This window comes from Plasmodium relictum, assembly GCF_900005765.1.
Source record: "Plasmodium relictum strain SGS1 genome assembly, chromosome: 3".
NCBI lineage: Eukaryota > Apicomplexa > Aconoidasida > Haemosporida > Plasmodiidae > Plasmodium > Plasmodium relictum.
In genome coordinates, this window is record NC_041681.1 from 204,150 (window position 1) to 217,377 (window position 13,228).

The 13,228-nt window shown below is 19.1% G+C and overlaps 2 protein-coding genes across 2 annotated transcripts; both read right to left on the bottom strand.

The window, feature by feature from the left end:
* Positions 1-15: 15 nt before the first annotated feature.
* On the bottom strand, positions 16-1,402 carry PRELSG_0304000 (conserved Plasmodium protein, unknown function; the record flags this gene model as incomplete). The annotated part of the gene is made up of 5 exons (XM_028680028.1): positions 16-120; positions 254-343; positions 443-657; positions 780-860; positions 1,072-1,402. 5 exons carry the CDS (start codon positions 1,400-1,402, stop codon positions 16-18), a joined length of 822 nt encoding a protein of 273 aa, XP_028531565.1.
* A 620-nt stretch (positions 1,403-2,022) lies between these two features.
* Positions 2,023-12,892, bottom strand: PRELSG_0304100 (conserved Plasmodium protein, unknown function; the record flags this gene model as incomplete). The annotated part of the gene is made up of 8 exons (XM_028680029.1): positions 2,023-2,048; positions 2,200-2,290; positions 2,439-2,552; positions 2,728-11,429; positions 11,507-11,567; positions 11,987-12,538; positions 12,604-12,629; positions 12,889-12,892. The coding sequence occupies 8 exons, from the start codon at positions 12,890-12,892 to the stop codon at positions 2,023-2,025; spliced, it is 9,576 nt and encodes a 3,191-aa protein (XP_028531566.1).
* Positions 12,893-13,228: the final 336 nt, after the last annotated feature.

Below are 13,228 nucleotides of genomic sequence, written 5' to 3' on the forward strand. Positions count from 1 at the left end.
AAAGAGGTTATGATATTATTGCTTTGGCCAGTAGTCTTTATAAGTTAATTGAATTCTCTTACCTTTTTTATTCAAGAAATTGGGATCTATGTAATCATCTGGTAAAGGCGTTTCAGGAATCTACAAAAAAAAAAAATATTTAAAAAATTAAAAGTATATGTTGTATCAATATAAAAAAAAAAAAAAAAAATATTATTAAATGTATGCTTATATAAATGTTTGTATTTTATTTTTTTATTTTTATTTCTCTAACTTTTCCAGGTTCATATGTCCATACTACTTCTGTTGTATTTAAATCGTACTCTTCAGAAAAAATTACAGTTCCATCTTGTGGCAATAAATACTATAAATATTATTTAATCATACATTTTCTAGTTTATTTATTCATATATATTTATTTAGCTGTGTACATTATTTTTTCTTTTTTTTTTTTTCCTTTTACCATTAAATCTTTTAATTTAATTGAGTTATATGGTTCCTTATATGTTAACTTTGAAACATCAATTTGAAAGGGAGGAGGTATATTATTTCCTATTACTTTACATTTTATATAATTTAATGCTAATTGAACATGATATCCATTAATATATGCAGGGCATCCAATAAGCCCTACTAAACTACAAGGGATGTTTAATTCTGTTATTTTATCCTCAACAACTCTTGCAAACTTCAAAAAATATATATGTTTTTCAACTATTCAAAAAAATAAAAAATAAAAAAAATAAAAATATATTTTTTTAATAAATGTATTCTTTGCTTTTATATATATATATATATACTAGGATCTGCTTCAACATGTGATACAACACATTCAATAACTTTTTCATTGATATGAATTCTAAACAATCTTGCCGAAAATACTATTTTGTAAAAAAATAAAATAAATAGAAAAATTAATTAGTAAATAATGATATCGTATTTTTATTTAAATATATTTATATATAACTTTTTTTAATAAAATATTCATCTTAATAATAATACAATATTTTAAAAAAATATAATAAAATTTTATTTAAAGTTAATTCTATAAAAATAATTGTCTTAATTCATAATAAATAATATTTTAATTACATAAAGACAAATGCCCATCTTCTTCTTCAAATGCATATTCATCAATTAATTTATGCTTTATACAAATTCTTTCTTCAACACCATATTTCCATATAATTGCAGGAATATAACCATGTACTTGAATTAATTCTTTTTTCCTAAATTTCTCCCAGCATTTAGCCTCTAAATCTACTACTGTATCTACTTTATAGTTAGATTTAAAATAATTAATCATTTCTTTTTTCAAATAATTCCATTGTTTAAATTTTAAATATAATTTATAATTTAAGTGATATCTTTTTGTGTTATAAATATAATAGTTTTTCCGATTAATTAACTTGAAAATATTCATTTTAAATTTTTTTTTGTTTTTTTTACATTTTTTTTTTTAAATTAATAAGAAAAAATTATTAGTTCCATAATATATATATGCTTTATTTTTCCTTAAGATATTTTTTATTGTAAAAATAAAAAAAGATATTTAAGCTTCATAAAATGAATTCCCAAAAAAAAAAAAAAATACAGAAAAGTATGTAATTAATAGACATTTAAATAAAAATATATAAAATCATATAAAGGATCACAAAATTTTATACTAAAAAAGGGAAACAAAAATATAATTAAAATAATTACATAATATACCAACAATTTTCCTTTATTTTAAATTAATATGCCACATATATATAACAAATTATATCTTATTTACAAAAAAATGAAAAGAACAAATAAGTAAAAGAATTTTAAATGAAAATTAAAAATAGAAAATAATTGCATATGAATGAGAAAAAAGTCAAATAAAATTAAATAATTTATTTATTTAAAAAAAAAAAAAAAAAAAAGTATTTAATTAGCATAGCTTATTTTATGAAGAAAAAGAAAAAAAGGAAATTATATTATATGAAATGTAAGTTAAAAAAGAAGTTTTATGATAAAATAAATATATTTTTAATTATTCTCTATAAGTTTACACAATTACAGCGTCCCTAATATAATAGTACCTATTAAAAAATAATATGAATATTACAAAATATTTTCTTGTTAATTTAAGACATATTTCTATTATTTTTTTTTTTTATTTCATTTATTTTTTAGTTTTTATATTTTTTCTTTTAATTTTTTATTTTTAGTATTTTAAGTTATAAAGATTACCATCCTTTTCATAAAGTTCATCATTTGCACTACTTGTTTCGTAAGAGTATTTTTTTTCTCTACTTAAATTATAAGTTCTTAAATCTAAGGGCTATAAAAAGTTTAATTTATAAAATATAAGTATAAAAAAGATATATATATATATATATATTAAAAAAAAAAAAAAATGTAAAGCAAGCATGGTTTGTATATATTTTTATTTCTTTTTATTAATATAGATTAATAAAATTATATATTACTGTTTTAAAAGTTCTGCTATAAATTTTTATTAATTCTTTTTTTAAAATAGCCTTTTCTCTACAACAAGATATAACTATTTTAAATATATTTTTTGATTCACTTCCACAAATTATCTAAATAAAATGAAAAAGAATTTTATAAGTTTTAGAAATATTTTTTTTAATTAATATTGTTAGATGACTCAAATATAAATAAGAAAATTAAATAATTATATAAGCAAATTAATATTTTTTTTTTTATGTAGTGTGCAAATATTTATTATTTAGAAATATATGCACTTGTATTTACTTTTTTAAAAGCATCAGAACTTAAGGCAATACCATTAGTGTATGATGTAAAATAGGTTTGAAAAGTTTCAACAACACAGTTATTTTTAATTGTTTTGATATCATTAGAAAAATAAATAGTTACTGTCAAATAATAATTACTTTTCATATTCACTTTTTTGATATATAAGTCAGGTAGAAATATTGTTATTATATTAATTTTAACTACTAAGACATTTTCTGATTTATTACTTTTTTCTTTAAGTAATATTTGTTCCTGCTTTTTACTAGATATTTCACTTTCTTCTTTTTTACTTTCCATGATTTCCAAATTTTCTAAATAATTTGAAAAATTAATTGTTATATTTTTGCTCAATTTAACTTTACGTTTAACACGAAAAATTTTTCTTAAACTTTCAGTAAAGCTATTAAATTTTTTATCATATGAACTTTTATTAATTTTTTTCTTTTCATGTATAAAAGAAGCACCTAAATGACTTATGTTATCACTTAAATCAAAAATGCTTAATCTTTTTTTATCATTAATAACAGAACATTTTAAATTGTTTCTTTTTTTTTGTTGATGTGTAGCACTGCTTTTTTTTTCAACAAATACATTTGATGAGAAATATTGTTGCTTTTTACTCTCATCATAATTTAAATTAGAAGATTGGTCTTTTTTTGACGTTTTTCTGGAATTTATAATTTTTTTAAATAATTTTTTTTTTTTTCCTTTTTTTTTTTTTTCTATTAAAAATGGATTATCCGTGTTTGAAATTTTTTGAAAGTCTTCTTTTTTTGTATTGTCAAATTTTATTTCAGAATAAGATTTTTCAAGTAAATTTTTTTCAATAAAAAATTCAAGAGAACTTTTAGAAAACTTGATTCTATTTAAATCAATATAATTTGAATTTTTTCCTTCCTTTTTATTATTTTTTAGGAAATTTTCATCTATTTTTATTTCTGTTTCAAATGAAACTGAATAATTTAAATTATGTGATACTTTCTTGCTTGGTATAAGTTTAACTACTTTTTTTACTTTTTTTGATGTATTTTTTTTTAAAGTGTCACCTTTCTTAACGTAAATTGATACATTTCTCGCAATATTTTCTACAGTTTTAATTTTTTCGTTTTTATTTAAAATTTGCATAGGAATATTTGTCTTATTTAATTTTAAAAAGTTACTTTTTTTAATAATATTTGGAGAATTATTCTTGTTAACTATTTTTGAAAAATTATTTGTTTTATTTAATTTTGTGAGATCATTCTCTTTAATTATTTTTGAAAAGTTGCTTGCTGCATTTTCTTTGTATCTTCGTACATTTAATTTTAAACTATGTTCATTCATATCTCTTTTTTTTTTCTCTTCCTTCATCAAATCGTTACTTTTTATTTTAGAATCAAAATTTAATTTTATGATTTTGTTTCTATTTTTAACAAAATCTTTGTCTTTTCTTTTTTCTTTCTTCACTATATTTCTAAATTTTTTCACTTTGGAAACTGCATTTTTTTTATATAACTTATCTGAATATTTTTCGATATCATTAATATTATACTTGTTCTCTGTTTTAATATTTTTTATTGACTCTTTTGAACTTCCTAAATATCCTTTTGTCTCAGAAGATAAAAATTTTTCATATACATAATCATTTTCACAACCATTTTTTTTTTTTACACTTACTTTATTATCACTAAATTGTAAATTTATATTTTTATCTATTTTTCTTTTTTCATTCAAAAGTTCATCACCAACTTTTTTTTTATTTTCCTTTTCATAAAGTACCTTTACATGCGTCTTTATTTTATTATTATATTTGTCTTTTTCATTGTCTATAATATGTTTTCTAGAAATATATCTATCAACCTCTTTTTCAGTACTAGCAGCATTATCAAAATTGTGCCCATCAATTTTATGACTATTTTTATTATATATAATGCTATTAGTGTTTTCATTTTCATTATTACTTTTACTAGCAATACTCATATAAATATTTTCATATTTGTCGTAACTACTATTTTCATTAATATTTTTATAAATATCTTCATATTTGTCATATCCACTATTTTTATCGCTTTTTATATGAGAATTTCCATCCTTATACTTTTTATAACTACCTTTTTTATCAAAATTTTTATAATTACTTTCATCTCCATTTTTTACATAATTAAGCTTTTTATCAATAATTTTATATGTATTTTCGTTTTTATCATACTTACAGATACTCTCTTTTTCATAACTTTTATAACCGTTATTATGCTCATAATTGTTCATACAATTATTATTATGCTCAAATATACTTTTATCATGATAAATTATTTTATTTTCCTTAATTTTTATATCTTCATTATAATTTTTATTATTAAAATTATCATGTTCATTTTTATTTACATTTTCATTCAAAAATAGACCTTGAATATTGCTTTTATTGTGGATTATATTATCATTTTCCTTTTTTTGTTTAATGCTCATCTTTTTAAAGTCTTTTAATACTATTTTTAAATTATTATATTTTTGTATATTAGTTTTATAAAGATTCAAATCTTTACTTTCATATATATTAATTTTTTCTTTGTCTGATTTATAACTTTTTAAAATAAAATTTTCATTTTTTGTATCATCCTTTACTTTCAAAAAATCATTTACATAACTTAAACTTTTACTATCTAGTTGATTCATTTTGCCAGGATCCTTCTTTTTATCTGTTGCAATACATTCTTTTATTCTTGCAGTATATTTATTGAAATTTATTATATATTTGTTTCTGTTAAAAGAAGTATCAATATTATTCAAAATAAAAGTTTTAAATGCATACTTTTTTTTTGAAGATAATATACTATATTTTGTAATTTTATTTTCATTATGACTTGAAAAGCTTTTTAAGAATAAACTTTTCTTATTACCAGATTTCAATATTTCATTTTTATTTAAAGCTTCATTTTCTTTCTTTTTTACCACTCTTTTTATTAAAAAATTTTTGCTTTCTTTTTCCTTAAATGATGCATATGTATACTTAGTTAACTTCGATTTTTTTCCATAATGATAGCTATCATTACCTATCTTTGTAGTTTCTTCCTTATTTTCAAATTTGACGCTATATTTTTTTTTTCCATTAGTTTTTAAAATTTTATTCATATTAAAAAAATTAGTTTTTTTTCTTCTCATAGATTTAAAAATTGTAAATTTATGTTGAAATTCAGGTGAACAACTCTTAATGTTAGGAAAAGGAATATATTTATTTATAAGGTTATTGTAATTTTCATTACTTTCATTTCTATTTAAATTAGAAAAATTATATATACCTTCTACTCTTGAAAAAAGTTCTTTTTCTTTTTCAATTACTTTTTTTATTTTAAATACTTTTTTTATACCAGCTAATTCCACCTTATATCTTATATTAATATTTTTATCAAAATTTTTTTTCTCTTCAAAATTTCTTATTATTAGCATAGTTAGAGGTAAATTATTGGTGGCGTTATCAATATTAATTATTTTCAACTTTCTTTTTTTTACATTATTAATATCAATATTTGAATCTTCTTTTTGTCCATTTTTTTTCTTTTCTTTTTTTTTATTTCTTTTTTTTTCTCTTTTTTGTATTGTTTTTTTAACTTTTTTTGTGTCATCTATAGTTACAAAATTGTTAATGGATTTATTTAACTTACTATATTTAGAAAACAAATTTAAAACTTTTTTTATTTCTTCTTTATTATCATAGTTTTTCTCATCTATTATTTTATAAATTTTTTTATATATATTTTTTTTTAATTCTATATCAATTTTTTTCTTTATAAATAAAGATAAATTTTTAGGGAATTTAAATTCATTAGTTTTAGATTTATATAACGCATCCAAATGTATTTTTTCATCACTTTTTGTTAAATTCTCACATTTATCTAAATAAATTTTATCACTGTAAGATATATCCTGTTTTTTGAAATGTTTTATATCAGTGAAATTGTCTTCTTTATATTTTTTTTCGTAGATTTCTTCATTCTTATTGTAGTAATACTCTTTATTTGAATCATAATCATTAATTCCATTATAATAACCTGAGTAATTTTCATTGTTTCCATTGTTAATCTTAGATAATATAGATGATTTGAGATTCTCATTTTTATAGTTATCTTCATCTTTATAATCATATTCATTCCTATATCTACTTACATCTATACATATTTTTTCATTAGTATCTCCCTCGTCTAATTGATCCATTTCGATGTTATTTTTTTTTATATTTTTATAATTACCATTGCTAAAAGAAATCGAACTTCTATTTTTACTACTTTTAGATGTTTTTTTCTTATTATCGTTGTTCTTTCTAAAAATTTTTTTGATACCTATATCTTCATTACTCATATCCTCTTCAAAGACGTCATTTTTCATATATTTATTTAGATATTTATAAACATTTTTTTTAAATGCATACATGCCATAAAAATTATCATTATTTTCGTTATTTATTTGGTTTTTATGAAAATTGTTTTCCTTTTCCTTATACAAGTTATTCAAGGTTATCGTTTCTGGAGAATATTTATTATTATTAAAATAAAAATCTTCCATAGAAGATTTAAAAATTTTTATAATTCTTTCTTTTATTTCCTTTTTGTTATCATTGCAATCTTCAATATGAAACTTATTAAATTTTATAATATCATTTATATTCTTTTCATCATGATGAATTGTTTTTAAGTTATTACTATTCTTATTTCCTCTACTACTTTTTTCTGAAAGTTTTTCAATATGATTTAAATTGGAACTATTGTGTTCATACGTACTAATATTATTAAAATTATCTTCTAAAATATAAATTTGTTCATCTTTTATATTTTTTTTCGTTGAATTTTCATTTTCTTTTATTTCTTCTATTGAATTACCCTCTGATTTCTTTCTTTCTTTTTTAATATTTTTCCTTTTTAATTTTTCTTCAAGTTTCTGTGTTTCAGAAATTTTATTCATGTATACTTTATTTTTTTTCGATATATTATTCTGCGACTTTTTTTTCTTTAATTTATTTTTTCTATTTTTTTTTATTTTGAATTTTTCAAATCTCAATTTATTCGTATATGAATTTTCCTCATCGGACATTTCTCTTTCATATTTTTCTATATACATTTTTTCTTCTAATAAGCTATCCTCTGACTTCTCTTCTTTTACTTTATCATTACTTAATTTTTCTAATTGTAATTCATTCTTCATTGATTTATATTGTATAGACAATTTTTTTTCTGATATATCTCTTTCTAGATTTTCTTCTGATGTAATTATAGATTTGCATAACTCTGATTTTTTTATTTTTGGTTTATCTACTTCTGGTTTTTTTTTTTTTGATTTATATATATCTGATTTTTCTGTTTCAAATCTAAGTTTTTCTAATTTTTTTGTCTTTCGTTTCTCTATTTTTTTTTTCTTAGTCTTTACTGTTTCTTCTGTTATATCTGTTTCATACACATATGATCCAAATTTTTTCATTTCTAATTTTTTTGGTTTTATTTTATTTATTATCAGTTTTTTTTCTTCAGTTTTTTTTTCTGAAAGTATATTCTCCGATTTATCCGTTTCATATACATCTATAATATATTTCTTCACTTTTAACTTTGAGAACTTCGGTTTGGTTTTTTCTAAGTTTTTTTCTTTTATTCTGTTATATTCCAATTTTTTTATTTTTGATCTGTTCTTCTCTAATTTATCCATTAATGATTTGTTTTTTTTAGTTTTTTCATCTGTTAATATTTTTTTCTCTGATTCATTTATTTCAAATAATTCTCCCATATGTTTCTTTATTTTTGAGCTTTCTAATCTTATTTTGCAGTTTTTTAATTTTTTTAATTTTAATTTTTTCTTTTCTATTTTTAATTCATTCTTATTTAATTCATATATTTCTAACTCTTTTGTTGTAGATGTTTTCGTTATAGATTTTTCACTTTCAAATGTTTCTGAAATATATTTCTTTATTTCTAATTTTTCTTTTGATTTGCTTTTTTCTGAATTATTTCTTTTTGAATTTTGTTTTTTGATCATTTCCGTTTCATGTCCATGTATTTTTAATTTTTCTAATTTTAATTTGATATTTTCTAATTTTTTTTTAAATTTCCTTTCGCTTAGTTTATTCATTTTGGATGCTTCTATTTGGTACTTTTCCATTTTTAATTTTCCGAATTCTGATTCCCCCTCTTCTACCTTTCCTAATTTTATTTTACTCTTTTTTAATGTTTCCAATTTTAGTTTATTTTTTTTAAATTTTTCTAGCTTTAATTTATTATTTTCCACTTTTTCTTCATCTGATTTATTTTTCCTTACTTTTTCTTTTTCAGATGTTTCTGCTAAATATTCATTAATTTTCAGTCTATTTTTTTCTAATTTTTTTCCATTTGATTTTTTTAACAATTTATTTCTTTTTGATTTTTCTAATATTAATATATTATTCTCTAACTTTTCTATCATTGATTTCCCTCTTTCTAATTCTCTTTCTGGCTGATTATTTCCTGATTTACTTGCTTCTGATTTTTCTACTTCATATGTTTCTGTTTCATATCTTTTAATTTCTAATTTTTCTTTTGATTTATCATCTCCTGATTCATCTTTCCCCGATCCATTTATTTCAGACGTTTCTCTTTTATATCTTTTCATTTCTAATTTATCTATTATAGATTTATTTTTTGCTAATTTTTTTTCTTTTGATTTTTCTGTTCTCGAAGTTTCTTCTTCAAATAATCTTATTTTTAATTTTTCTAATTCTGATAAACTTTTTTTTAATTTTTCTAATTTTTCTATTATCAATTTCTTCTTTTTTAATTTCTCTTCTAATATATTATATTCTGATTTATGTTCCCTTGATTCATCTGTTTCAGATGCTTCCATTTCATATTTTCTTATCTCTGAATTCCATAGTTTCGATATTCTCCTTTCTAGTTCTATTATTTTTTTGTTTTTTTCAAAACATTTTCTTTCTGAATTACTTTTCATCTTTTCTATATTTGACTTATTTCTTCCGAAATTTTTATCTGATTTATTCTTTTCTGATTCATCTTTTTTTGATTTTTTTGTCTTTTTTTTTTTAGACTTACATTTTGATTTATTTTTTTGTAATTTAAGCAGTACCAATTTTTCCATTTTGAATAAATTTTTTTCGAGCATTTTGTCTGATTCATATACCTTTGATCTATCAACTTCTAATTTTTCTATCTCCATTTTATTTTTTTCAAATTTATTTTTTGGTATATTATTTTCTGATATGTCTGTTTCTAATTTTTCTATTTTTAACTTTTTTGACATATCTGTCTTCGATTTTTTTTTTTCAAAATTTTCTAAAGATATGCTTTTCTCTAGCAAATTTGATTTTATCATTTTTGATTTATTTTTTTCTAATTTAAAGTTCTTTTCTAAATTCTCTTTTTTTAATTCACATGGCTTTGATTCTTTTTTATTTTTTTCTATTTCTAATTTTGATATGTTCTTTAATTGCTCTTTCCCTAAATTTTCTATGTATGAATGAGATCTACCTTTTTCTGAGTTACTAATTTCTGATTTTACTTTTAACATATTAATATCTGATTTTTTTGTTTCACAATTTATTTTATTATGTGATGATAGTTTATTAAAACATTTTATTTGAAGAATTTTATCTGAACTTTTATAAAATGTCTTTATTTCATGTATATTTTCATATATGTTATTATTTTTTAATAATTCATCATGTTCTTGTTTCTTTCGCTCATATATACCATTTCTTAAACTTTTCTCAAGGAATTCATTTACTTTTTCCTTATTTTTATTCATCTTATCACTAATTTTATTTGTAATATCAGTGTCTATACCAACTTTTTCATTCTCACTAAAAAGGGTATATTTTAAACTTTCATTAGTATTATACCTTAAAATACTTTCATTTTTTTTTTTTAAATCTAATTTTTTAATTTCTATTTTCTCACATTCCTTTCCATTAACATATTCTTTTTTTTTCTCATTCGTTTTACATAACTTTTTATTAATACCTGAAAAAGTTCGTACACCAATAACATTTGGTATGGATTTATTAAATTGTCCCTTACTGCTGAATTTGGAAATATATTTTTTTAAATCTTCCCTGATTTTACATTTTAAAGTATCTTTATTATAATCTGAAAAATATATAATTTGTTCATACTTATTTCTAATTAATTTGTTGTTGCTTTTTTGTCTATTGCTTACTGTATTTTCTTTGCTCGTGCTCACACTATATTTTAAATCTTTCATATTGTCAACTTTTTCCTTCTTTTTTTCATTTACTTTCATATTATCACAATTTGATTTGAGAGTCATTAAATGCCTATTTTGATCAACATCAGGTTCTTTTTTTAAATATAAGAATTTTTTATTTTTAATTTCTTTCGTTTTATTTGTAACAAAATTCTCTTTCTTATTTTTATAGATATCATTCTCATAATTTATATCATTTCTTAATTTTTTATACAAATAAATTAAACTCTCTTTTTTTTTATTTGGAGAAAATTTAAAATGTGACAAAATATATTTATTATCTTTATTTTTATTATTAAGATTGTCTGACTTAATTTTTATATTATTTGAATAACTTAAACTGCCTTTTCTTTCTTTTAAATAAATTCTAGATGTTTGTTTCATATTATTTTCATTCAAAATGTAATCTTTTTTTATTACATACACATTTTCCTCTTTCAATGGAGAATTATCAGAATGATAAATATTGAGTATTTTTCCCGTAGAATCTGCATAAAAAATTTTAGATAAAGTAAGATATAAGTATTTAAAATATATATGATTTTTTTTTTTTTTAAATAATTACTTAGGATTCGTTTCCTAGAGGTATTTTTTGTATTATTATCATTTTCCTCTAGTTTGAAATCCTATTAAAAATAAATATATTTAAAATATTTTTTGCATTTATTTATCTTTATATATAAATATATACTCATATTTTTATTATTTAAATTATTATTTAAAGCATCATTGGGGAAAATTTTAGTATTTTATAAAAAATATTTATATACTCATAACATATAATAATTTTAATATAGTCTTTCAACAACAGATAGAATCAATAGAAGTATAAATTATTTTAAAAAAATATATATTTAATTTAATATATAAATAACTAAAAGTAAAATCTATAATTTAACATAAAAGTAGCCATCAAAAATAAATGCTTTTTTTTTTTTAAAATTACTTTATACGAAAAAAAAAAATAAAAATAAAAAAATGACTATTCTATTTGATCTTTTTATTAATGTTGTATATATATAATTAAATTTTATATTTATCTTACTTTATCATTGTATTTCTCAAAAATTTTAGAATTTGTTTTTTTATTAAAAGACTTAATTTTGAGTTTTTTGGAATATTCATTTAGATCTTCGAAAATACTTTTCTTATAATTTTGATTGAAATGTGTTTTCCCTTTAATTTTGTTATACTTAATGTCTACTTTACATAAAATATTATCCGAATAAATAACCTCATTTTTTCTATATTTTTCTTGAATTGAATTGTTCTTATTAAAACTTTTACATATTTTTATATTACCTTCAGAAGATATTTTATTAAAATTAGTTTTGGGTTCATTATCATAAGAACTATTATTTGTACGTGCTTTTAATAACTCATATGTTTTATTGTTTTCATTTAATTTTTCCTTTTTTTTTCCTTGCATAATACCTTCTAATCGATTTCTAAAATGATCGTTCATATTTATTTTTTCATTATTATAATCCCTTGAAGAAACATTCCTTTTTCTTGTTTTTGAATATTCTGGAGATATTGAAGAATAAAAATAGAGATCAAAAAGATTTTCAACATATTGCTTCTTTTTGTTAAGTACCTAAGATTAATATATATAAATGTACCAAATTTTTTAAGTTTAATTTTACTTTTAAGAATGTATACCTTTTTGTTTTTAGTTTCTATTATACCTATATTAAAAAAAAAAAAATATGTAAATTAGTTATTTGACAAAATGTTTTAAAAAATATTATAGTACTTTTTAAGTTTTCTATTAAAAATGGAGAACTTTCACTGAAAAAAAAGAACATTATATATATATATATATATATATATATAGGAAACAAAAAACAATTTAATATAATTTTAATATATTCATGAGTTCAATTATTTTATTCATTTTTTTATTAATTTTTTCTTTTTTCTTTTTAATTTTTAAGATGATTTTACTCATAATTCATGGTTACACAATTTTTTAACACTAAATATAGTAATATATCTTGCCAATGCTCCAAAAACTTAGAACAAATAAAAAAATATACTAATTTATAAGTAAATAAAAATAAATATAAATTATTATTTATTAAAAATAATATATTTGAAAAAATGGAAAAAAAAAAAATTACATTTTTTTTATATATCCAAAAATACAAAATTTCCTGAACGTTCAGGAAATATTAAAAAGCAACAACACTTGTTCTACTTGGAAATAAACAGAAAAATAGGAAATTAATCTTAAATATTTCATTGTTTCAATTATTAATGCATAATTAATAATATAAAGTTTCTT